This window comes from Danio rerio, chromosome 4 (assembly GCF_049306965.1).
Source record: "Danio rerio strain Tuebingen ecotype United States chromosome 4, GRCz12tu, whole genome shotgun sequence".
In the NCBI taxonomy this organism is placed as follows: Eukaryota; Metazoa; Chordata; class Actinopteri; order Cypriniformes; family Danionidae; genus Danio; species Danio rerio.
Genome location: NC_133179.1, coordinates 50,416,949 through 50,444,336, shown reverse-complemented (window position 1 = coordinate 50,444,336; position 27,388 = coordinate 50,416,949). Strand labels below are relative to the sequence as shown.

The window sequence follows — 27,388 nt, the reverse complement described above, 5'->3', positions numbered from 1 at the left end:
TTAGTTTGTTAAGCGCAAATATTTGTTTCAAAACTATTTCTAAATTTAGTTCTAATTTCCAGCAAACGAATAAATGAACAATAATAATGAAGTGTTAAAAGTTAAAGAGTTATATCCAAATACACATTGTGGTGGTTTTCTTGGTTTTTCTCTTACTAAATCAAACTCAGTCTGGAGGTTATGAATATCAGAAGAATATACTTTATTGTCGACAACAAAGGAGAACTTTCAGGAGACCCCCAGTAGCATCTCTGTCTGAAAAATTCTGTGTCACTCATCTTCTGCCCTCCTTAAATACTCTGTTTTTGCCTTTGTTGTACATATGTCACACAAGATCCCTCCTAGTTTAACCCTTGACTCCAAATTCCACCTCTGTCATCTGTTTTTCCCTTATTTCTACATATGTCACACAAATTCCACCTAGGTTAACCCCTGACCTCAATTTCCACCTAGATTAACCCCTGACCCAAACCTGGTAACTATATAACTTATCCAGTTCTTGTGATATGGTAATTCTTCTAATGGTATGCAAGTCTACAAGCAGCTTATACACATACAATTTGAATATATATATTAACTTCACACTTTAAAGAGTATAAAATCCACTTCAACATGCTGTGCCCCATATGGTCTAAAACCTGACAGGTGGGCAAATCTAAGCTTGTTTTTAATAAAACAAATATACATATGTATATAATAAGTAATACTGCTAATAATAATAACATTATACAAAAGCAAATTGTTATGAATGAACTGAAAAAGCCTCCCGAGATGAAGAAGACATAAAAGCAGTGATTTTTCATATTTATGTAGGCTAAAAAATAATATGTTTTGTAATATTTTAATCCTTTATATTTATATCCTATATATCCTTAATATTTACATTTTTTCATATGTAAAGATATTTGCGTATTGCTCTACATCTTGTGTGTAGCAGTGTGTAAGCGAGGCGCAACTCTGCGCCGGAGTTTATACTGGGTTAGTTTTGGTCTAATGAAAAATCTATAATAGTTTCTCAAAATAGCAACGCGCCAGCAGTGCGCCTCAGAACACCTTCCTTTTTAGACCAGAACGCCTATGAGCACACATATGAGTGCAAATGCAATTGCTATTTAAACAGCGTAGCGCAACACCTCAAAACAACTTTTGCGCCAAGCTGAAAATAGCAAAAGGCTATTGTGCCCCGCCTTGCGCCACATTGTGCCGGGTGTATGATAGGGCCCTAAGGATTTTTCCTACTGGGCCAGGGATTCAGATGCTTACTTGCCCTGCTAAAATTTTCACCGGCCCCACAAATAAAAACAAAGTTAAAAGCTCTAATCTCTTAACCACGTATTTTAAAGGATGTGTCAAAAGCCAAACATACAGTTAAAGTCAGAATTATTAGCCCCCCTGATTAATTTTTGCCCAATTTCTGTTTAACGGAGAGCAGATTTCTCCAGCACATTTCTAATCATAATAGTTTTAATAACACATTTCTAGTAACTCATTTGTTTTATCTTTGCTATGATGACTGAATAATATTAGACTAGATATTCTTCAAGACTCTTCTATGCAGCTTAAAGTGACATTTAAAGGCTTCACTAGGTTAACTAGGCAGGTTAGGGTAATTAGTATTAGAATATTAATCAATTCTATGCATGCTCAATAAAAAAAGGTCAGGAGAGGTTTTTCTTCAATGTCAAAAATCGTAACAATTTATTGGATACAAATGAATAGTTCGATTCACAGTATTCTATTGTCCTCAATGCAATGCAGAAGATACATTAAGGAGGTGCACAACAACTTTATTTTCCCGACTTCAACTTATATAGGCAGCTGATATTAACAGGTGAAGTTTAGTTAAATTCTTCATTTGTCAATCATTGTCCAGTCCTCCATTGGCTGCACCCCAGACACAAGTCCTCTACCAATTCTCTGCACAACAATAAAAGCATAACACTTTCTGTGCTCTGTGTTCAGCTTTAACACCTTTCTTCAGACAGGAAGTTTCTGCAGAGCTGAATTTATTTTTGGACCAGCGTGTATCTACTTCTGCAGAAATGCTAATTAGGATGCACAGCATCTCACACACAACAGCAGAAGTTCAGTTAATATATGACCCGACCAATACCAATAATTGTTTGCTCAGGTATTGACTCTGTTTTTACACCATTATTTCAACACTTTCTCTGAAGAACAAAGACCATCAACAATGCACTTATTTGTGTTGCTATTGCCTGATCAAATGATGGACAAAGCTTCAGTTTACAGCTTCAGCAAATGTGTTTAGATCATTCTAGACTACCGACAGCTCGATCTGGGGTCATATTTACCAGAGCTCAATGTGTGTCATGTTTACCCATGATTCCTGTGTTTCAGACCTGATCAGACAGACCTTCAGACAAAAATTTGTTTGTGCTGAATTAAACTGAACAAACCAATACAACTCTTAAAGGAGACTGAAGTTTGTCCTGCAGTTTATTCCTCTGGTGTGTTTGTGTGTTCAGTGTGAGATCAGGATCATGTGTGTCCAGCTCTGTGTCTCTGAAGAGTGACTGCTCTAAAGATGATCCACCAGACCTCAGAGAGGAAACACCATCATCTGCTCAAAGGTATTCAGGGTTTTACTTTATTGCTCACACATGGACTGTTTCAAACATGTTATTGTGAACCAACATTTCAGTAAAGAGAGCCATTCCTGAATGACTTTAGTGGCTCATTAAGACATTTACAGACTCCTGGTGGCAGATTTAGTTCTTTTACTCAGAGTATTTTCAGTAAATCCTCATTTTATATTTCCATGTCAATTTAACACATACATGTATTGATTATTCACTTAAATTCAAATTCTTCATCATCGTTTCCTCACTATTAGAATATAAAAGATGTTTACAGCCAAAACTCTTCAGTAAATGTGTCTGAATACAGATTTGAAAAATAATCATAGCTGCTGTAGCTTAAGGCTTTTGTGTAATAATAAACAGTAAATCAAATATTTCTTTTAAAAAAATATTTGTATCCACAGCTACTTTCTGAGGTCTTGTAAATGAATGAAGTTTCTTTATAAACTAATGTCGAGAGGATCACATCTTATGTTTGCTCGCAGCTGCCCTGCATTATCCAATTCACGATTCACCAATCAGAAGATTCCTAGTCTACTGTAAGTGCCCTAGGTTTCATATCACAGCCATCTTTCTTTTGAAGAATCACACCTTCCACCCCAACTCATCTTTCTTTTCTAGATGGGTGGCACGGTGGCCCAGTGGTTAGCACTGTTGCCTCACAGCAAGAACGTCTTTGGTTCTGGTCAATGACAAAACCAGTAGACATTTCTGTTTGGAGTTTACACCTTCTCCCCATGCTCACGTGGGTTTCCCCCGGGTTCCCTGGTTTCCTCCCACCGTCCAAAAACATGCAGCTTAAGTGATTTGACTAATCCAAATCGGCACCACTGACATGCTCCTAGTAAGTAGTTATCTCTTAAAAGCAATTACTATCTGTTCATTAGCTACTACACCAGGGGAGTTCTCCAGATCTACCTGAGCTCAAACTCCCCTCTCGCCTTGCAACAGGAGGGAGCCCCGGGCTCGAGGATCTTATGAGCTCAGGGCTCTCTCCCGGGGCGGCATGCCAAACAAGCTTTATAAACAATCATCAGCTAAGTGTGAACTCTTGAAGCATGTATGGGTGTTTCCCCAGTACTGGGTTGCAGCTGGAATGACATTCACTGTGTAAAACATATGCTGGAATAGTTCATTCTGCTGTGGTGACGCCTGATAAATAAAAGAATAGTGCCGTAGGCAAATGAATGACTGAATATCTGTATGTGTTTGCCTGTAAATGTATGATTACAGTAGTTTTATCTGTTAACAGTGATGAATATGAGTCACGCAGATTCAGGAGACGAGACTCACAGGAGACACAAGAGCTTCACAGACAATCTCCACCTTAGTACCTAATGCTAAGATTGAATTTAAATCTTAATCATAAAATTCTTCCTCATTCGCTAAGTATTTGTCTCTCCTACTTAGGGTGACCAAACCCTTAATACATTTATACAAACAAAACTGCTTTAAAAATGGTCTGTCCCTCGAGCATCCACCTGTTGTTTGTAGCTTTAGCCTGCTAGCGCCGCTGGTCAGCTAAAGCTACCGACCTCTTTTACCATACACTTTTGACTTACTGGCTTTGCTCTTTACCCCGTAAAATGTCGCTTCCGTCTCTGTCCTTGTGTGCAGGAGAAGCATCGATGGAGGCGTTGGAGCTGGAGCTGGAAGAAGTAGAGTCCCAGATCCGGTCGCTGCTGGTGAGATGGTCGCGGCTGCAGAAACAACTGCTTGTTGTACCTAATGCTAAGGCCGTCTCATCACCTAAGGTACGAGGAAATTACAACCACATCATTCCCTCTACCTCAACCCCGCGTCCTTCTCTGTCCAGGTCCAGCGCACCCGGGGCGCGGCTCAGCCAGGCGTCGTTCACGCCGACACCCGGCTACCACGGCGCCTGTGTGCAGCCGCGCAAGGTGCTTCCCAGATCTCGGGGCAGAACGTCTCCTCCCGTGTTCGAGATCTCCACGGAGATCCGCTTCTCCCCTCTCCGCGAGTCGGGTCCCGATGTGGCCATCATCGGTGACTCGATCGTTCGTCACATCCGTGCCGCCTCCTCAAAAGGTAATAAAGTACGTACTTTCTGCTTTCCTGGTGCCCGTGTGAGAAATATTTCTACACAGATTCTAACCATCCTGGGCGCTGCCGAGAGCCCTGGTGCCGTTGTCCTCCACGTGGGGACAAACGACACCGGGCTCCGGCAGTCAGAGATCCTGAAGAAGGACTTCAGGAGCCTGATCGAGACGGTTCGACGCACCTCGCCCGCCACGCAGATCATCGTTTCTGGGCCGCTTCCTACCTACCGCCAAGGAAATGAAAGGTTCAGTAGACTTTTAGCTCTGAATGAATGGCTAATAACATGGTGTAAAGAACAGAAATTGCTCTTTGCTAATAACTGGAATCTTTTCTGGGAGCGTCCTAGGCTCTTCCGTCCTGACGGCCTGCACCCCAGTCGAGCCGGAGCTGAACTCCTGTCGGACAACATCTCCAGATTACTTCGCACCATCTGACTAGCAGGTAAAAATTCACAAAATTCACATTATAGCCACCTAGACTCTTGTTCACCCCACTTAAACATCAGTAACGCATATCTGGCAAATCCTATAGAGACTGTGTCTGTTCCTCGTATTATTAGATTAAGAAATAAACGTACTGTGTGCTCCAGAAAAAATCTAGTAAGAATCAAACCAGAAAAACCAGTTGAAAGTGAAAATACAAATTTCGTAAAACTTGGTCTCCTAAACATCAGGTCACTCGCACCTAAAGCACTTATCATTAATGAAATAATAACAGAAAACAATCTTAATGCACTCTGTCTCACTAAAACCTGGCTGAAACAAAATGACTATATTAGCTTAAATGAAGCAACTCCTCCAGGATTCTTATATAAACATGAGGCTCGTCAAACTGGTCGTGGTGGTGGAGTTGCATTAATCTTTAGTGATTTCCTTAATATTAAACAGAGAAACGGACTTATGTTTAGCTCCTTTGAAATATTATCGCTTAATGTTCAGCTTCCAGATACTATGCAAAAACCTATGCTATCTCTCGCTTTAATCACCATATATAGACCCCCAGGACCCTATGTCAAATTTCTAAAAGAATTTTCTGATTTTATTTCTGACTTACTAGTCAAAACTGATAAAATGCTAATTGTAGGTGACTTTAACATCGACGTCTTTGCAAGTAAAATCACTTTTTGCTTGCTTAAATGTATTTTGGGTCTGTCCCAACAAAACCAGCAAACCTGATGAGTTGACATGTTCTGTAGTTAATCTTAAAAGAGTTATCCTTTACACGAAAACTGAGAGAAGAGTGTAAATGTGATGAATATTTTAGAGTGCAGTAACAACAGCGTGTTCCTATGTTTGTGGATGTCTTGTAATGGCGAACAAATTACGTGGAGAATTAGTGATTTGTAACTAATTGAAGCAATGTTTAACAGAATTTACTGTGTATGCAACAATAATAATGTGATATAAACAGGCGATTTCTGTGGTTTGAACCTCTGTGGGGTGACTGAGGGTCTGATTTTGGTCAGGAGCGCAATGAAAGAGATTATTCATTTAGCCCGGCTCTAAGGAAAGAGGGATGTTTGTAAAAGTAAATCTTAATGGGTAAACTATATTAAGAAGAGTGTTTGAACATCTCTAGTGTATATGGAGTGTGCAGAAACCTGTTAAATGATTAACATCATGATTATGAAACTAGTATATAATGTATTTAGTGTCATCCATGAATGATAAAAAGAGAGAAAATGTGGTGGAAATTCATTTATATACACTATGATGGTCTGTTCTTTTATTCTTTCATGGATGTACTGTTTAAGTTAGATCAACTGTGACCACTTTAACATCTGGGTATCACCAGACAAGATCTGGATATTTAACAAACTACATGTTCGGATAGGATGTAAGGCTGAAATGTTCAAAAATGAAGTGCTGATGTAACTGTGATTCATCCTGTATGTCACTGATGACCTTGTGGGTATTACAAACTCAATAAAAAGAGAAAGCACTCTGTTTCCGCATCTCTCTCTCTGCAGAAACTGTTGTTGATGTATGACTGAGTGACCTTCTTTGCAAAGAATCAAACTTTAAAAGACACTTTGGGTAAGAATTTGTCTTCTTGATCACTGAGAGAGCCTCCTTTTTGCCACTACACTTATCTACTTGTGTGTCTGGGTTTTTCATCTGACTGGTTATTTCCTCATGTCTTAAACAGGATGTGACGTGCTTTCCTGAGGTGAAAGAGTTTTCAGATGTGTTGTTCAGCTCAACAATTCAGCGGAGGAACAGTCAGATCTGCAGGCATTATTTGAGGTGAGAGTTTGCTCTTTCTGTGCTTTATATCATCTATGAGTGTCGTCTGATTATCCGTCGATCATCTCTTTGTGTTTCTGAGACTTTACTGCTGAGCTGAAAACATTCTGAGGATTTCATTTACACCTTTTAATGTCGAGTGTGTTTCTGGAAGAGGATCACAGAAAGCATAAACGTTCTCATTCTGAAACTGAAATCTGTGCTTATGAGTGTTTATTAAGCTCAGCACTGTGGACATTTCTTTAGTTATATTGTTTTAGTGTTTTGATATGCAGTGGAACACAGTCAAAACAGGAAACAGGCCTGGCACAGTTCGGATAGCATAGTGTGAGTGCTCCCTTACAAAAGCTACAGAATACAGAAAACTCGCATGGCAATTTATAACATCTGGCCCAAATACTACATTTGACATCTGGCCCATGTCTTGCATGCTGCCTTAAAGACGGTGCCACCTCTGCCAAACCTGGCCAATGTTTGGCCCACATGCTGTAAGCCAGTGCCGGATGAATGCCTGCTCTTCCAGCTTTATAACTAATCTGGGCAAGAATTCTTGCCACCCGGGTACATTCTCAAGCTGCTGCAATGATCATCCAGTTCTTTTCCCATGTCTGCATTAAACAGCATAAACTGAGGTCTAGGTGGCCATGTGTGTCACAATAAAAACAACATGATTCAGTGGATTTTAAGCATGTACAACTGCGTTCCAAGACCTTTTATATTAAATTAATTGTCAGTTTCTTCAGTGTTCACTTTTTAGCAATAATTCCACTTTTTTTAGTCCACTTTAAGTAGTGACAGTCAATTTTCAATATTTAGCTTTCTGATATGTGAAGTTTCTCACTGGTTTATTTCCTTTTTCAATTTATAAATAAATGCTCAGGTCCATATGATAATTGTGAAACTAATGCAGATGTTGTTGCTCTTGTCCTGTAGCTGTGAGTGGGTGAAACACCATGGCAAATGTAAAACAGCTGCTCAGGAACTCACTGGATGAACTGGAAGAAGATGAACTAAAGGACTTTCAATGGTATTTAATGAATGACCATAGAGAGATTTCAAAAGCTGAAATGGAGAATGCAGACAGGCGAAATACTGTGGATAAGTTGGTGTCATGTTTTGGATCAGAAAGAGCTGTGAAGATCACAGTGGACTCCCTGAGGAAAATCAAGCAAAATCAATTAGCTGAAGAGCTGGAGAAAAAACAGCAGCAAGGTAATGTTTAATTCACTGTCAAAATTTACGAATGTGGTCATTTGATTTACATTTTTATCAGCTCAAATCTTTCATGTTAAAACCATGTACTAGCAATGGTTTTTGAATCAGATGTATTGTCATAACATTTATTGAACAGTTCTAAGCAATGCATTTCAATACATTTAATATTTTGTATATAGCTAATGTGTGTGAATATATTGTTTGTCTTCGTTCAACTGAATTTGTTACTTTATTTATATGTGCAATTGTTCTTTTTTTGTAATGGGAAGCACAAGACATATCTATGTTAATGAGCAAAGTAAAACAAGAATGAAGAAGCTTAGAATAAGCTGTAAAACAAACATTTCTGAAACAGGAACACACTGTAAAGCCAGCTCACACTAGAGATCTGCGCAGGACTATATTTTGAATCCCGCTCCCGCCCGCACCCGCCAGGTTTTAGCCCGAACCCGACCGCTCCCGCTTATATTAAGAATTTATTGTCCCGCTGCCCGACCCGCCCCGTTTTCTGGCCGCCGCGCCCGATCCTGCTAAAGAGCGGGGGAGAACAAAACCGAAAATATATATACACACACAGCACCAAGCACACACACACAGACAAATCTCTCTCTCTCTCTCATACGCGCGCGCACTAACACACACACAAGCACTAAGCAGACACACAGGCGTTTGCTGTTATATCAACTCAAAGGCTTGTAATACCATGTATCAAGTACCAATGTAATACCAAAAGGTTTTATATAAAGGTATATAAATACTGAGTCGCGCCAGCTCCGGGCCGCAGCGCACATTACTCTCGGGCAGAATCGGAATCGGGCAGTGAGTCCACAAGCATCCGGAGTCCGGCAGCCGGAGCCGGGCTGAGTGGTAAGTCTCCGGCAGGCGAGAATCTAGCCGGAACTGGCCCGAGTGTATTTTGCTATCTGGGAAAGCTCTCTCTCATTCGCGCGCGCGCGCGCACTAACATACACACACACACACAAGCACCAAGCACACACACAGGCAAAGCTCTCTCTCTCTCTCTCTCTCTCTCTCTCTCATTCGCATAGCAATATCCGCAATATTGCTAGACAGCCCGCTCCCGTCCCAAATTAAACCCGTTACGACCGCTCCCGCGATTTATTCGGAAATTTATTCCCGCAGACCTCTAGCTCACACTGTCCGTAATGTCTGTAGTGTATGAGTGTGTATGGATGTTTCCCAGAGATGGGTTGCAGCTGTAAGGGCATCAGCTGCGTAAAATATGTGCTGGATAAGTCAGCGGTTCATTCTGCTGTGGCAACCCCAGATTAATAAAGGGACTAAGCCGAAAAGAAAATGAACACTACTCTCACTAAAGTTTATGTGAGAATTGGATTTCTGTAATGTTCCCTCTTCTTCTGTCATCAGGAGTCTGCATGGCTGTTAAAATAACGTTCGAGGTTACTAAAATAACCCTTCGTTCCCCGAGGAGGGGAACGGAAGCACTATAAGTGGATTGATGATAAATCCACGTATGGGAGATTTGGTTCAGAAGCTACTCATCTGAAAGAGTATTGAACGGGCCAATTAAGAATGAATTGGCAGCGCAAGCCTGCGCAGGTGTGCTGCATAGGCAACTAACTGAGCATGTAAGCGCACCTGGCGCCACCAGACGCTATCCTTTTTAAGCTGAAGAGACTTTTAACAGCTAAGGGACAGTCATTATGGCGACGGAGTATAGTGCTTCCGTTCCCCTCCTCGGGGAACGAAGGGTTACTTTAGTAACCTCAAACGTTCCCCTTCGGGGGGAACTCCAGCACTATAAGTGGATTGATGTCAAATCCACGTATGGGAGCCCATTGAAAGCGCCATAATGATTGCACCTTACCAACACCCATCATGAGAGAGCGGTCAGGCAAGCGTTACGCACCCAGATCATGAGAGGTGCGGTCCTCCAACGTGCCCTTGGCCCTAACTTATCCCACTTCAAAAGAACTTTTACGGAATAGGTATATTTTTTTGGGGGGTCGCTAGCGTCTAGATAATTCTAGGAATATACGACAGTACGTTGGGAAGCGTGCCATCCCAGTAGGGAGGACGCTGCGGAGACCATCCGCACCCAATAGGGGAAACAAATGGAATTACATATGGACTAACCCTGAGAAGGGGGAGTGCGCATAAGAAGGTGGTTAGCAGATAGGGAAAGCACGGGTCCACCCAGGGGGGGGGGAACTTAACCGAACTTAACACCCTTGAGGAAACCGGCTCCACTCGCAGATTATAAAACCTTGCAAATGTGTTGGGTGTCGCCCAGCCCGCAGCTCTACAATGTCTGTTAAAGAAGTGCCGCGCGCACACGCCCAAGAGGATGCAACGCTCCGAGTGGAGTGCGCACGCACTCCCAGGGGGCGCGGCTGACCTCTGCTCAAACAAGCACATGAAATGGCCTCCACAATCCAGTGGGATAAACGTTGTTTAGACATGGCACTTCCCTGCTGCCGTCCGCCATAACAGACAAAGAGCTGCTCAGAAGATCTAAAGTTCTGAGTACGGTCCACATAAATGCGCAGAGCGCGAACTGGACAAAGTAAGGACAGGGCTGGGTCTGCCTCCTCCGGGGGCAGCGCTTGCAGGGTTACTACCTGATCTCTAAAGGGAGTGGTAGGAACTTTGGGCACATAACCCGGGTCTCAGGATAAAGTGAGAAAATTCCTGCCCGAATTCCAGGCACGAGTCACTGACCGAAAATGCCTCCAGGTCCCCGACCCTCTTAATGAATGCCAACTCGACCAGCAGAGCTGTCTTCAGGGACAGAAATCTTAAAGATACTGTATCGAGTGGCTCGAAGGGATCAAATCGCAGGCTCGTGAGAACGAGGGCGAGATCCCAAGAGGGCATGAGAGGGGGGCGAGTTGGATTAATTTGCCTAGCGCCTCGATGATGAGCGCCTCGATGATGAGTGCCTAGCGCCTCGATTGCCTAGGAACCGGATGATGAGGTTATGCTTTCCCACGGTGCCGCCAGCCACCGCGTCATGGTGAGCGGAGATGGCGGCAACGTAAACCTTGAGAGTGGAGGGCGACAGCCTACTGTCCAGCTTCTCTTGAAGGAAAGAGAGCACAACACTGATCTGGCAAGATCAGGGGTCTTCTCTGCGAGAGACACACCACTCAGTGAATAGACTCCACTTCAGGGCTTAGGCGCGCCTCGTAGAGGGGGTTCTAGCCTGAGTGATGGTATCAACCACCGCGGGCGGCAGGTTACTTAAGTCTTCCTCGCGTCTATGGACCACACGTGGAGGTTCCAGAGATCGGGACGAGGGTGCCAGATGGTGCCTTGTCCCTGAGAAAGTAGGTCCTCTCTCAAAGGGATCTGCCATGCAAGGGCCATCGCGAGGAGGGAGAGCTCTGATATCCAGGTCCGGTTGGGCCAGAGGGGCGCAACTAACAGAACCTGTTCCTCGTCCTCCCTGACCTTGCACATTAATTGCGCGATCAGGCTCACTGGGGGAAACGCATACTTGCGTATGCCCCGAGGCCAGCTGTGGGCCAGTGCATCCGTGCCGAGAGAGCCCTCGGTCAGGGAGTAAAACAACTGGCAATGAGCGGTCTCGGGGGAAGCAACAGATCGATCTGGGCCTCCCCGAATCACGCCCATATCAGCTGGACAGACTCGGGGTGGAGTCTCCATTCTCCAGAGTGAATCTGCTGCCGTGAGAGCACATCGGCTGCACGGTTGAGCATACCTGGGATGTGAATGGCGCGCAGCGACTTCAGCCGCAGGTGACTCCAGAGGAGCAGACAGCGGGCGAGCTGAGACATGCGGCGAGAGTGCATACCCCCCATGCGGTTGATATACGCCGCCGCCGCCGTACTGTCCGTCCTGACCAGCACGTGTTGCTGCTCCAGCACCGGAGAAAAACGGCGGAGAGCAAGGAACACTGCCAACAGCTCTTGGCGATTGATATGCCAATGCAGCTGGGCACCTACCCACAGCTGCATGCCCGCGACACACGGCTCCCCAGCCTGTGCTGGAAGCATCTGTCGAAACAACATGACTGGACGCCTGTCCCAGAGGCACACCGGCCTGCAGGAACGAGGGGTCGTTCCAGGGGCTGAGGGTGCGGCGACACAGCGCAGTAACAGAGACTCGGTGTGTGCTTGCATGCCATGCGCGTCTCGGAACTCGATCTTGAAGCCAGTGCTGAAGTGGTCTCATATGGAGCAATCCGAGCGGTGTAACAGCCGCAGCGGAAGCTATATGCCCCATTAGCCTGTGAAAATATTTCAGTGGGACCACTAACTGTCGAGCTCCCTCAGACAGTTCAGCAGCAGGCGAGCGCGCTCTCCGGAGAGGCGCGCTACCATGGTGACCGAGTCCAGCTCCATCCTGAGAAAAGAGATCCTCTCCACCGGGGCGAGTTTGCTCTTTTTCCAGTTGACCTGCAACCCCAATAGGCGGAGATGCCGGAGCACCTCGTCTCTGTGCGCAGTCAATTGCTCCAGAGAGTGGGCTAAAATCAGCCAGTCGTCGAGATAATTGAGTACGCGGATGCCCGCAAGCCGCAGAGGCGCTAGGGCACCCTCCGTGAGTTTGGTGAAGACCCGCGGAGACAGAGAGAGCCCAAAGGGGAGGACCTTGTACTGCCATGCTCGACCTTCGAACGCAAACCGCAGAAACTGACGGTGGCGTGGAAGAATGGAGACATGAAAATACTCGTCCTTCAGGTCTATGGCTGCAAACCAATCCTGAGGACGAACGCATTGGAGGATGCGCCTCTGCGTAAGCATTCTGAAAGATAGCTTGTGAATGCAGCGATTCAAAACACGCAGATTTAGGATTGGCCATGACCCACCGCTCTTTTTGGGTACGATGAAGTACGGGCTGTAAAACCCGCTCTCCATCTCGGCTGGAGGTACCGGCTCGATTGCACTCTTCGCCAGGAGGGCAGCAATCTCCTCTCGCAAGACAGGGGCGAACAGGGGATTGACCCTGGTGAAATACACGCCCGTGAACCTGGGAGACCGTTTGGAGAACTGTAGTTCGTAGCCGAGTCTGATCGTGCGTATGAGCCACCGCGAGGGGCTGGCCCGCGCTAACCAGGCAGGCAGAGCCCTCGCTAATGACCACATCGCAGCAATCGTTGATGTACCCGCAGAGGGGCAGCGCGGAGCGGGTGTGCTGATCCGGGGAGCGCGAGGGTCCCGCAGAAGAGCTGGAGGAAAGCAATTCGCTCTGGCTCCGCACCCTAACTCCTGAGAGGGGGCTTGGGGGCTGGGAGAAGGGAGACCGTCCCCCCAGCGCCCGAGAGCCGCTGGCGGAGCATGCAAACCCTGCGAGCTGAGAGGCAGCGCGTCCCAGACTGGCAGGGCTTGAGCTGTCACATCCGGGGAAGGAAAACAGGAAAAGGAGCAGCGGAGGTGGATGGCTCGGCCGGGGATGGAGCGGGCTTACGGCCCCGTCGATAGATGACATTGCCCATCGCATCCGACTGCTCCTTCACCGCCTTGAACTCCTGGGTGAATTCACTGACAGTGTCGCCGAACAGGCCAGCCTGGGATATGGGCGTGTCAAGAAAGAGAACTTTGTCAACATCGCGCATATCTGCCAGGGTTAGCCAGAGATGGTGTTCCTGGACCACAAGTGTGGACATCGTCTTCCCCAGTGCGCACGCGACGGACTTAGTGGTCCGGAGAGCATAGTCGGTCGCCATGCGCAGCTCGTGTAACAAGCCTGGGTTAGATCCACCCTCGTGCAGCTCAGCCAGCGCCTGCGCTTGGTAGCGCTGGTAGGTGGCCATCGCGTGCAAGGCGGAAGGCAGATAACCTACAGGCTTTGGACGGGAGACGGGACGGACCGCGCAAAGCGGGGGCGTCACGCAGACAAAGATTGACCGCAATGGCGCGCTCCACCTGCGGGATCTCCTCATACCCCCTGGCAGCTCCACCATCCAGGGTGGTGAGGGCGGAGGCGGACGCAGCGTGGGCAGAGAAAGGTGCCCTCCAGGACTGCGTGAGCCTACTGTGCACCTCCGGGAAGAAGGGGACGAGAGGCTTCGAAGGCTTCGCCTTTTGATCCTCTACGTAACACCCATCTAGTCGGTCCGACCACGGGGCTGGGGGATAAACCATCTCCAACCCGACGGCCGAAGCAGCCCGAGAAAGCACGGCCAACATGTCCGCTTCAGGAACCATTTTGACGGCGCTCGCTTGCCCAGAGGGGGCGAGCGGGTCCGGATCATCGTCGGACAATGAAAGCCCACCCTCCGATGCCGCGGAGGACATCTGATCTCCAGTGTCAGCGAGCGTGAGAGCTACCATCTGATTAGACGGATCACTCCCAGTACCTGAAGCTTGGATGGAGCGCTTGGAGAAGTGAGAGGTCCGCGAGCCCTTGGGCGGCAGATTATCTCTCGCTGGAGCCCTCAGATCTGCCCGAGCACCCGCTGCAGAGCAGGGGGCGACTGGGGTGGCTCGCTCTCTTACGAAAGCTAACCGCGATCTCAACTGCGCAACGGTCATGGCATCGCAGTGACGACATGAACCGCCCCCGAGCACCACATTAACATGCTGGACCCCCAAACATGTAATGCAGTGATCGTGCCCATCATCCGGAGCCAGGAAACCCCCGCAACCAGAAACGCACAGTCGGAGCGCCATCCTGAAAAGGACGTGCTGCACGACTGTGTTGCTCTTTTAGAATGCTTTGCAGCAATACGCACCGCTCTTGGAGGACCGGACCCAAAGGGACGCCAGGCAAGGGAGAAACCCAGCTCGACCGTCTGCCGCTGCGTGGACTCGCTCTGGACCGGGAGACACTCGTTCGCTCGAAGTGGCTGTAGACAGCAGGAGGAACCCTCATGAAGCTCGATCAGAAAAGTCTCTGAAGCGAAAAGGATAGCGTCTGCTGGCGCCAGGTGTGCTTATATGCTCAGTTAATTAAGCCTATGCAGTACACCTGCGCAAGCTTGCGCTGCCAATTCATTCTTAATTGGCCCGTTCAATACTCTTTCAAACAAGTAGCTTCTGAACCGAATCTCACATACGTAGATTTAACATCAATCCACTTATAGTGCTGTAGTTCCCCCCGAAGGGGAACTGAGCATTAGCAGAATCATAATTCAACTGCAAGATCTCTATCAAGCCTTTTACACAATTCATGCTTTACAAAGAGAAAAGACCTCCACGGATAAAACTATCAAAACAATCATTTACTACTCATTTGCACAGACAGAATGAACAATGATGGAAAATAGAGTTGAGCAAAGGAAAACAAGAACAAAGATCAGTTGTAAAATAAACATTACTGGAACAAGAACACCGGCTCACACTGTGCACTTCTTAAATAATAATGTAGTTGTCCTTGGATCTCGCTTTGCAGGGCTTGAGCCCCTGAAGCTTTTCTTCTTCAAATGAAAGAGCCTTTTTCTGGGGACAAAAACTATTATTTTTTATTCTTTTAAAAATAAAATATCTCTAAATTTGTGTGCATGCTTTGTTTGCAGATAGTTGTTCCTGTGGGGAAAAATAAAAATAACTAAATAAATTGAAAGGTCAGGAAACATTGAGACAGCAAATGATCAGCAGTAATTCAAAAACCTGTAATAGACACACTGTAATTCTGGAGAATTATTTTTGAAACATCCTGAATTATTCTGAGTAATCAACTTTGTTTACATCAATACAATATAAGATTCAAGTCAAATCACCTACCCCTGCTCATTCAACACCATACAGGTGTCACGTCATTTAAATGATGAAACAAATGACTTCATGAGTGCTGTTGTTATTTTTTATATTGAAAAGCACAGGACATAATTATAATTCACTTTAATAAAAACACTAATTGTTCCTCTCTCTTGTAAAGGTGCAGCTTCAGAGACCTGTAAATCCCCTCCTGTTGATTACACAAACACCAGCCGTGAGCTAAAGGAGAAGTTAAAGGAGGACTATAAGCAGATATTGCTTGGTAATTCACAGACGGGTCACCAGAAGAAGCTGGATGATATTTACACTGATCTATATGTGGTGGAGAACGAGACTGGAGGAAGAGAAAATGACCATGAGGTGATGCAGATAGAGTCAAAACACAACCAACAGACAGCCGAGGATAAACCACTGAAGTGTAATGACATGTTTAAAGTTCAGCCTGACACAGGTCAACAAAACAGAAGAGTCCTGACACTGGGGATCGCAGGAGTGGGAAAGACTGTCTCTGTCAACAAATTCATCCTTGACTGGGCTGAAGGAAAAGACAATCAGGAAATAGTCTTCATATTTCCACTGCCGTTCCGTAGACTGAATCTGATTAAAGAAGAAAAGTCCAGTCTCATAGGTCTGCTTAACAAGTACTTCTTTAGCAGTGGAGGACTGAGCTCTCTTCCTGAAAAACAAGGCAAGGTCCTGTTCATCTTTGATGGACTGGATGAATATCGCTTTGAATTGAACTTTAAAGAGGAGGATGGCTTTACAGATGTTGATAAGGAAATGACAGTGAGTAAGATAGTAGTAAATCTCTTAAAGAGAAAGTTGCTACGCTCTTCCCTCATCTGGATCACATCCAGACCAGCAGCAGCCAGTCTGATACCCCAAATCTACATTGATCAGGTGACTGAGGTGAGAGGATTCAGTGATGAACAGAAGGAGCAGTACTTCATCAAAAACAGCAGTGCTGAGGTTGCTGGAAACATCATCAGTCACATCAGGAAATCCAGGAGTCTGTACATCATGTGCCACATCCCTGTCTTCTGCTGGATCTCTCTCACTGTTCTTCAGCCTCTGCTGGGTCAAGAGAGCAATGAAAAAACACCCACAACTCTCACAGAGATGTACAGCAGCTACTTACTGTCTCAAAAGCAACAGATGACAGAAAAATACAGCAACGATTCTGAACCTGAAGCCAAGGCCTGGTCTTTTGAAGACATTGTCCTGAAGCTGGGAAAACTGGCCTTTAAACAGCTGCAGAAAGGAAATCTGATTTTCTACAAAACAGATCTGGAGAAGTGTGGGCTAGAGGTCAAGGAAGGGTCTGTGTTCTCTGGATTATGTACTCGAATGTTTCAGGAGGAAAACCCCATCTCAGGGGAACAGGTGTACAGTTTTGTTCATCTTAGCGTTCAGGAGTTCATCGCTGCTCTCTATGTGTTTTTCACTTACAAAGACAAGAAAGCAAATCTATTTCTTGATTCCTGGAAAAAGGAACTGGCATGGAAACTCTCTACAAAGACCCTGTTTAGACTTCACAAGGATGCAGTCAAGAAGACTTTACAAAGCAAGAATGGACACCTGGACCTTTTCCTCCGCTTCCTGCTGGGTCTCTCACTGGAGTCTAATCAGAGTGACCTGAAGAAGTTCCTGCCAGGACTGAAGCCCAAAACTGAGAACATCAAAGACACGACTGACTATATCAAAAAGAAAATAGAGGAGGAGAAATCAGCAGAGAGGACCATCAACCTCTTCTACTGTCTGAATGAACTGAAAGATGACTTTGTGGAGGACCTTCAGAAGAGTCTGAGCTCTGGAAATCTTACAAGACAGGATCTGTCCTCTGCTCAGTGGTCGGGTCTGGTGTTTGTGCTCCTGATGTCAGAAGAGACTCAAGAGAAGTTTGAACTGCAGAAGTACAGAAGATCTGATGAAGCACTGATGAGACTGATGCCAGTGGTCAAGAACACCACAAGAGCACTGTAAGAGTCTTATGAACACACTTATGCCCATTTCACACATCGATTTGCAACACATCTGCAGCCCGTGAGTCATATGTGTGCAGAGCAGAAACAGCACAGACTATTTGTGCTTTCACATCAAATATGTATCACTGATCTCCTGCTGTACACAATATCTGTTCTGCTTATGTTAACTCCACTTTCAGACATTCTTTTCAATACTTTGATTCTCTTTTTACACAATACAATAATATAATCTCACCTTTAAAAACTGATAGCTCTAATCTGTTAACATGAGTTTGGAAAATGGAGAAAGTTTTTAATAATGATAACTAATAATTAATTATCACACAAAACTGTGAATTGTTAGGTAAAGAATACTTTTATGTTTATTTTACAGCCTTGTATTCTCCCTTAAATTCAGTATTTACAGAGTCCATATAGTGATTTTACCTTTGCTCAAACTAAAACACAATGTTTAAACGTTTTTGTCTCTGCTCTGGATTAATAGATAAATGCAAAATCATTATTTCTGTTTTTCCCTCACAGGCTTCAGAGCTGTAATCTCACTGTTCAGTGCTGTGAGAGTTTGTCTTCAGCTCTACAATCCTCAAACTGTGTGCTGAGAGAGCTGGACCTGAGTAACAATGACCTGCAGGATTCAGGAGTGAAGAAGCTCTCTGATGGACTGAAGAGTCAACACTGTAAACTGGACACACTGAGGTCTGAATTCAAACACCTGACTGACTGACTGACTGACTGATTGATTGATTGATTGATTGATTGATTGATTGATTAAAGTTATTATTTACATGAAGTGAGTGACAAAAAAATACAATCTAAATTTGATTTGTCTTCTTATTTCTCAGATTTGTTACGTGTAAACTCACTGCTGATTCCTGTGAGAGTTTGTCTTCAGTTCTACAATCCTCAAACTGTGTGCTGAGAGAGCTGGACCTGAGTATCAATGACCTGCAGGATTCAGGAGTGAAGAAGCTCTCTGATGGACTGAAGAGTCAACACTGTAAACTGGAGACACTGAGGTAAATGATTCTCCACTCTACAATAACTACAAGAATATTTCATAATAGCCCACATTATTTCATATTAGATATTCATGCTTGAACATGTTAACCCTGGGTGATACTAAACCCCGGATGACAGGAATTATGGTTTATCACACTGCTCATACTATACCTGTAGTTAACAAATAACCACCCAGAGTATTAATTATCAGATGATTTATTAACTGTACATCCTGCATAAATGTAGGAGCGCCAGAATAAATGTAGGAGCACCAGAATAAATGCAGGAGCGCCAGAATAAATGCAGGAGCGCCAGAATAAATGCAGGAGCGCCAGAATAAATGTAGGAGCACCAGAATAAATGCAGGAGCGCCAGAATAAATGGAGGAGCGCCAGAATAAATGTAGGAGCACCAGAATAAATGTAGGAGCGCCAGAATAAATGCAGGAGCGCCAGAATAAATGTAGGAGCACCAGAATAAATGCAGGAGCGCCAGAATAAATGCAGGAGCGCCAGAATAAATGCAGGAGCGCCAGAATAAATGTAGGAGCGCCAGAATAAATGCAGGAGCGCCAGAATAAATGCAGGAGCGCCAGAATAAATGCAGGAGCGCCAGAATAAATGTAGGAGCGCCAGAATAAATGCAGGAGCGCCAGAATAAATGTAGGAGCGCCAGAATAAATGTAGGAGCGCCAGAATAAATGTAGGAGCGCCAGAATAAATGCAGGAGCGCCAGAATAAATGTAGGAGCGCCAGAATAAATGTAGGAGCGCCAGAATAAATGCAGGAGCGCCAGAATAAATGCAGGAGCGCCAGAATAAATGCAGGAGCGCCAGAATAAATGGAGGAGCGCCAGAATAAATGTAGGAGCGCCAGAATAAATGTAGGAGCGCCAGAATAAATGCAGGAGCGCCAGAATAAATGCAGGAGCGCCAGAATAAATGCAGGAGCGCCAGAATAAATGCAGGAGCGCCAGAATAAATGTAGGAGCGCCAGAATAAATGTAGGAGCGCCAGAATAAATGCAGGAGCGCCAGAATAAATGCAGGAGCGCCAGAATAAATGCAGGAGCGCCAGAATAAATACAGGAGCGCCAGAATAAATGCAGGAGTGCCAGAATAAATGCAGGAGCGCCAGAATAAATGCAGGAGCGCCAGAATAAATGCAGGAGCGCCAGAATAAATGCAGGAGTGCCAGAATAAATGGAGGAGCGCCAGAATAAATGGAGGAGCGCCAGAATAAATGCAGGAGCGCCAGAATAAATGCAGGAGTGCCAGAATAAATGGAGGAGCGCCAGAATAAATGGAGGAGCGCCAGAATAAATGCAGGAGCGCCAGAATAAATGTAGGAGCGCCAGAATAAATGCAGGAGCGCCAGAATAAATACAGGAGCGCCAGAATAAATGCAGGAGCGCCAGAATAAATGCAGGAGCGCCAGAATAAATGGAGGAGCGCCAGAATAAATGTAGGAGCACCAGAATAAATGTAGGAGCGCCAGAATAAATGCAGGAGCGCCAGAATAAATGCAGGAGCGCCAGAATAAATGGAGGAGCGCCAGAAAAAATGAAGGAGCGCCAGAATAAATGTAGGAGTGCCAGAATAAGGAGCGCCAGAATAAATGCAGGAGCGCCACTGCAAATAGTTTATTAACAGATGTATCGCATTTAAAAACGTCCTCAATCAGGACTAACAAATAGCAGAAATATTTATCCAACTAATTCTGTAATCATAATGACTTATTGATATTAAAATCCAAAATTAATGTCTAATAATTAATAATAATAATAATAAAACAATATTGATGATGATGATGATGACAATAATACTAACAATGAATAACATTTCTCATCATCAGGCTTTCTCCAATGAGCTTGAATGTGAGTTATCTGCTATAAAAAGTCTGTTTACTGCTGTTTACTACTGTTACTTTATGAAAATAAACTGTCATCAAACAAAAATGAAGCACTGCAGAAAGAAATATTTATTTTGCACTATTGTTTTATTATATATTGATTGTTTTATATGCATGTCAATTAATAATGAATATTTCTGCTAGAAAACAAAATATTATAATGAATAATTTATTTCAAGGTGTCTGGAAGCTGCACAGTCATCATCAGTAAACCCAATATATGAGCAGGATTCTCACGATGACCACCGGCTCAAAACCGTACAGTTCTTCATCATGAGCTGCAGTTTCAGTGTGAACTTAGTAAAGGCGAGCTTCTTTGGCGATGACGTGTCGAGTGTTAGATTTTACATCTAGCAGACATTTGTGCTGAACATCGAGATTCAGGCCATTAATCAGCGGAGACACTCTGAGTCTTTTAGCACTCTCTCTGAAAACTCTCTCTCGGCTGGCGGATCAACATTCACCTCATCATCGCTCTCATCGCCGCCATTGTTTGTAACTGTAGGTGGGTTTACAAACCTGTGGACTTTTCATTGCGTCTTCCTCAAACTTCAGCCGTTTGCATTTTCTGCAGTCACAAAAGCTCTCTCCATTGGAAATAACAGACTTGCCTGAACTTGCCTTATATACCCAAAGTCATAGTTACTCCAGTGTGTGTGGTTATAAGTGTAAAGCGCGGCACAGTGGCCATAACTGTGTTTAGTTGCTGCAGTTTTGATCCATGCAGAAAAACGATGTTGAGAAGTCTTTATGATTAATAAACCGTGATGAATTAAAGCATGTTTAATAGTGAAACTGGTTAATCATTGCATCCCTAACCACAATGCAGTGTTAACATTACAAACACAATGCTAACACCACTCCATAGCAGCGCTTCATAACCCTGGGTAAAGTGCAGCGCTAACACTGCTTTCAGATTACAGGTGTAAACGTGTATTTACCTGCTTTAACAGCAGTGTGAACAGGTGTTACCAGATGTGGAGCCCCTTTAGTGGATTGGCAGAAGAAGAAACTAAACATCTGCAGGGCTGTGATTTATTTATATCTATACAGATGTGTGTGTGTTGAAGCAGATTGAAGATCACTCACTCATTTTCCTTCAGCTCAGTCTCTTATTGATCAGGGCTCGTGTCTGACTGACAGGGGAATGTGACTGTGGCTCAGGTGATGAACACATGAAGAGAGCAGCTTTGTGTTTGTCTGAGCTCATTTTGTTTTAATCCACAACAGAATCACAATATAAATGATGAAATCAGCTCATTTTCTGTTGTGTTTTATACATGACTTTAAGATGATCTTCTGAGCTCAAGTGTGTCTTCTTCCTCCTCACAGCAGACTTTACAGCTTGATGTGGTGTATTATGAACAATGTCTTTGCTCTGTACACTTCTACAGATGATTTCGAGTCCTTGTTGAGTGTGTGTGTGTGTGTTTGCTGATGCGAGGGCTCGATCAATAAGGAGAGCTGATCAGGATGTGTGTGTTCATCACTGCTGTTGACATGAGCAGAAACAGCAGTCAGCATCTTCACAACACAAAGAGATGTGTGATTGTCCAACTGTGTGATGTGGACTATTGCTGTGTTTGTAGATTGTCTGGCTGTATGGTGACAGAGGAAGGCTGTGGTTTTCTGTCTTCAGCTCTGACTTCAAACCCCTCACACCTGAGAGAGCTGGATCTGAGCTACAATCATCCAGGAGATTCAGGAGTCAAGCTGCTCTCTGAACAACTGGAGGATCCAAACTACACACTGGACAAACTCAAGTATGTGGAGCAGCACTGGCCTTTTTTATTGTGAATACAGATACTTTGATACTTCACTGCTCTTCTAGTGTCCAGATATGAATCAAAGCTGTTAAATATGTCAGTGCACTAGGGCAGTTCTCACATTAAGCGTGATATTATATCTCATATTAACACTGTACAGTTTCAGCATTGTAGTTGAGCAGTGAAACTTGTTCTCTACATTTCTGCTGAAGAACTGTACAGTATCAGGTCAGAGATGTGTGTGTACTGTTCTCCAAATACGTCCTGTGTATACTTTAACAGCAAGTTAAACTCTCCCTCATGAACTTCACAGACACAGAATGTCCTTTATCACACTTTAATAAGGGCGGAGTAAAACTATAAACAGGATGAAAATAAACAATATAAATTTACATTCACAATGTGGACATAACAAAGATGTTTCTGGCAAAAATCTCACATATCTTGTAATCTGGCTCTTTTCTGCTTCTAAACTAACATGAACACAAAATATCAGGCAATAAAAGTGATCAGCAGACAGTGATGCTGGTTCTGATATAGTCCAGTGACAATCACATGTTGAACAAACTCAAATAAAGCAAATGACAAAAAACTCCTAAACTAATCCTTTATAACTGAAGTATTATGAACAATAAACAGAACACAAACCCACCAAGCTTTCAAAGGGCGAGGAGGACTGCAGATTGGTCTGGATTCACTGCTCTCCAACTTAGCAATGTTTGGAGATGATGAAGAGGCATTTGACAGAAGATGAAGATCTCCATCATATTTCAAGTCATTTAACACTGAATTCTGCTTTATTATTGTGCTGCGCTTTTGTCAATTGATCATTGAATGAATCCTTCAGTCTTTATATCTGTCTGTTTCTGTGTTTCCATTCTGTTTTCTGTTTCCACATCTGATCTAAAAGCTCTGTGTGTCATTCAGAAGCTGATTTGACAGCTCCACACACACTCATGTTGTTTTACTGCAGTTATCAATGCACTGAGATCAGCCAATCACAATCCAGCATTCAGCACACACTCCACATGTCTTATTGTGTGTGCGCGTGTGTGTGTGTGTGTGTGTGTGTTATAAGCTGATGTTTGTGTACTGACTGAATTTCTATCTGTGTGTGTTTACAGTCTGGATCATGGAGGAGAGACGAGGATTACAGCTGGACTACACAAATGTAGGACTACACACACATTACATTACATTACATTTACATTACACACACACACGCACACGCTCACTTTGTCTCACACACACACAGTCACTTTCACACACACACACACACAGTCACTTTCACACATGCTCATTCTCTCTAACACACACACACACACACACACACAGAAGTAAACACATGTGCACACAAACACACGCATGCACACTCTCCCTCACTCTCACACACACTCTCCCTCTCTCTCACACACACACACACACACACACACACACACACACACACACAGATGTGGTTGTAAATGTGTGTGTTCTTTTGTTCAGATGTCTGTTTCCTCACTCTGGATCCAAACACAGCACACACTCAACTCATTCTGTCTGAGGAGAACAGAGAGGTGAAGTGTGTGAGAGAGAATCAGCCGTATCCTGATCATCCACACAGATTTGATGATTATTCTCAGGTGTTGTGCAGAGAGAGTGTGTGTGGACGCTGTTACTGGGAGATTGACTGGAGTGGAGATGTTGGTGTGTGTATATCAGTGTCATATAAGAGCATCAGGAGGAAGGGAGGAGGTGATGAGTGTGAGTTTGGATCTAATGCTCAGTCCTGGAGTTTGTTCTGTGATTCCTCCAGTTTCTCATTCAGTCACAATAACACACGCACTGATCTCCCAGTGAAGGCGCTCAGCAGGAGAATAGGAGTGTTTGTGGATCACAGTGCAGGAACTCTGATCTTCTACAACATCTATAGAGACACAATGAGCCTCATCCACTCAGTCCAGACCACATTCACTGAGCCGCTCTGGCCTGGGTTTACTGTTTATCCTGGATCATCAGTGAAACTGAGCTGAAGACTGATGAGAGATTTACCCAGAATCCTCTGCAGGAGCAGTCAGCAGCTGTGTGTGTGTGTGTGTGTGTGTTTGTTTGTGTGAGTGAGAGAGTGAGAGAGACAGACTGTGTGTGTGTGTGTGTGAGAGAGAGTGTGTGCGTGTGTCCAAGTGTGTGTGTGTGTGTGTGTGTGTGTGTGTGAGAGAGAGTGTGTGCGTGTATGTCCGTGTGTCTGTTTGTATGTGCATGTGTGTGAGTGAGAGAGTTTGAGAGAGTGTGTAGCTGTGTGTGTGTGAGAGAGAGAGAGTGTGTGTGTGTTTTGTGTGTGTGTGTGTGTGTGTGTGTGAAATTGTGTAGCTGTGTGTGAGCAGTGTTGGGAAGGTTACTTTGGAAATGTAATAGAATACAGATTACAAATTACCCTATTTAAAATGTAATAAGTTACAGTAATTTTCGATTACTTTATAAAAGTAAAGTAACTAATTACATTTGATTACTTTTTGATTACTTTTAATTTTCTAATAAACATTTTCAACTAAATAATTTTCAAGCATTTATACAGAGTAGGAGTGAGCTTACAGTAGCTCTGTTTACTGTTAGAATTTCAAAAGCTTTCATCACTTAAATAAAATTAATTTAATTTATTTAAATTTAAAGTAGAGCCACCACAAAACCAGACCATATCACAAAAACATGTTTACTGTTGTTACAAAATCACAATGTTAGTTAGCTGTGCAGGTGATTTATGTGGCATTTGCAATAAAAAAATACATCTAATTTTTAATTTTTTAAATCGAAGCCACTTAAATCCAAATCAATCTTAGTGATCAATAAAACTGCCAATGAAACATATGAGGCAGAACTGTTCATTTCAATTATTTACTGTAAATAATATGCTGTACCAAACAGGAATAAATTATAGTACATAACAGCAAAAACAAAACAATCCAATAACACCAGGTGTTACACATTTTAAACAGTATTGATCCGCGATCTGTAAATGTAGCTTGTGTAGACACTACTGCGCTACTTCACTAATAAAATAGCTTCGCTACTGTGAAAAGCTATTTGATTTTTTAGCGACGCTATCGTCACGCTACTGAGAAATGTAGTTAAGCTAGCTACACTGGTAATGTGATAACATCACTTTGGCCAGAGGAGTCTGCTGGTGCCCTGAAATTCACAAATCGATAACTTTATAAATCATAATATATCATTAGAAATGAAAGGGTCTGTTTTTATTTCTGTACACTCACGATAACGACAAAAACATCTGCTTTTATAAAACAAAGAAACGCTAGCTTACATACCTGCAGATGCTTCCTCATGCTTTTCAATGGCAAGGAGGATTAGACATGGTGCGCCCATGACATTAATTTGATTTAACAGTAGGGGGACAATAAATATAACATTTCTTATGAGCAATTTTTTAAAGATTTTTTGAAGGCGACACAAATAATACAGCTGAATTGTACTTCTAAAGATATGTCCCCACAGTTAAAAATGGTTTTATTGTTCATATTACAGCATGGACACTACATCATTTTGGTTATTTTCAAAGTTTTTCTCAGGTTCAATGACAAAGCAAATTTTTCTTGAAAACTATTTATTGCATTGTTTGTTGTGTTGTTTACAGTCAAGAGACTGACTCCTGAAGCCAAATAAATGCAGGAAAAGACGTTTTCCATACTCATAATAACTAACTGGTTTACATTACACTTGTTAAATTGAGAGATCATATTGTAAATTGGCGAGCCTGTGAGGTTCATCTGCTAAACAGCCACAGCTCAGAAAACATTTTAAAAAATTGTTCACCCCTAAAAGAATTGTCATTATCCCTTCAATAAAGCACAACACCCTTACCTGACACTGTATATCTGACTGACCCTGCTCTGCCTGTTCCTCAATCAGTTCTTTCTCCTCTGCCTGTGATAATGATAATGTGACATTAGTATTTTCATAAGCACTCATTCTGAAAGCCAAATTGCTTAATATGTGAACTTTTTGTACTTGGAGTTTTGCTGCACTGTAAAATGATCTTATGTCCATTTTCCTTTTCTCTGTCATTTTATCATTGAGGTAAAGTTGGTTTTATATTTGCACATTCAGTCTCTCATAATATAACCTTAGAAGAGTATTCATTGGAAATTCTAAATAGTAAAATTATATTAGCAGCCAACAACCATCAAAGTACAGCATTGTTTACAGTTAGTGTTAATATTATATTGGTTTACCTAAAGGTTCTATAAAGACGTTGCAACTGATACAAAATACAGCAGCCAGAGTTTTATTGAAATTGAAGACACAAGAACATATCACAGCAGCATTAATAGAATAAATTTTAGGATTATTTTATTAGTTTATAAGGCACTACACAACATGATACCTTTTATACTCTTCTGACTGCTTATCAAAATATAATCCAAACCGTTTGCTACGCTCTTCTAGCACTCGACTTTTAGAATTTCACTTTGTAAATCTGATGCGATCTGGCGGCACTTTTTTTAGTCATTATGCTGCAAAATCTTGGAATTGTCTCCCAAATGAAGTGAAAGAATCCACCAGAATTTATTTTTAAAAAGCTTAAGAAGCACCTTTTTAAAATTACGTATGAATATAAGTTTGTGAAGTTTATGCAATATATCTATATCGTGTTGGTTTATGTACATATGCATGTACGGTGTGTGTGCATGTATGTAAAGAATATTGTGTGTGATTGTGTAGATGTATGCATATATGCGTGTACATGTATGCTTTTATCTGAGTATATATTTTGCTTTAATTGTCTAATATACATTTTTTTGTATTTGGTTTATTTTACAATGCCTGTTTGTTGTTTGTGAAGTGCCCTGAGTTCCATGTATGTAGGAAAAGTGCTATACAAATAAAATGTATTATTATTATTATTAATGTTGTTTTGAAGTCAAACTTGCATGAGATTTCAG

The 27,388-nt window shown here is 43.3% G+C and overlaps 1 protein-coding gene across 5 annotated transcripts; it reads left to right on the top strand.

Annotated features, from left to right (window-relative positions):
- Positions 1-6,830: 6,830 nt before the first annotated feature.
- On the top strand, positions 6,831-26,142 carry LOC108183450 (protein NLRC3-like). 5 transcript variants are annotated; one of them, XR_012402184.1, is made up of 8 exons: positions 6,831-6,910; positions 7,844-8,122; positions 15,953-17,771; positions 18,300-18,473; positions 22,275-22,448; positions 23,576-23,622; positions 23,937-24,525; positions 24,726-24,781. XR_012402184.1 is itself a non-coding variant. In XM_073947409.1 (8 exons), exons 2-8 carry the CDS (start codon positions 7,864-7,866, stop codon positions 24,461-24,463), a joined length of 3,174 nt encoding a protein of 1,057 aa, XP_073803510.1. In that variant the 5' UTR covers positions 6,831-6,910; positions 7,844-7,863; the 3' UTR covers positions 24,464-26,142. The 5 variants fall into 5 exon arrangements, 4 of the variants coding, with proteins under 4 accessions (XP_073803510.1, XP_068076241.1, XP_073803512.1 ...); XM_073947409.1 differs by adding an exon at positions 18,620-18,793 and having other exon boundaries at positions 23,937-26,142; XM_068220140.2 differs by having other exon boundaries at positions 23,937-26,142.
- Positions 26,143-27,388: the final 1,246 nt, after the last annotated feature.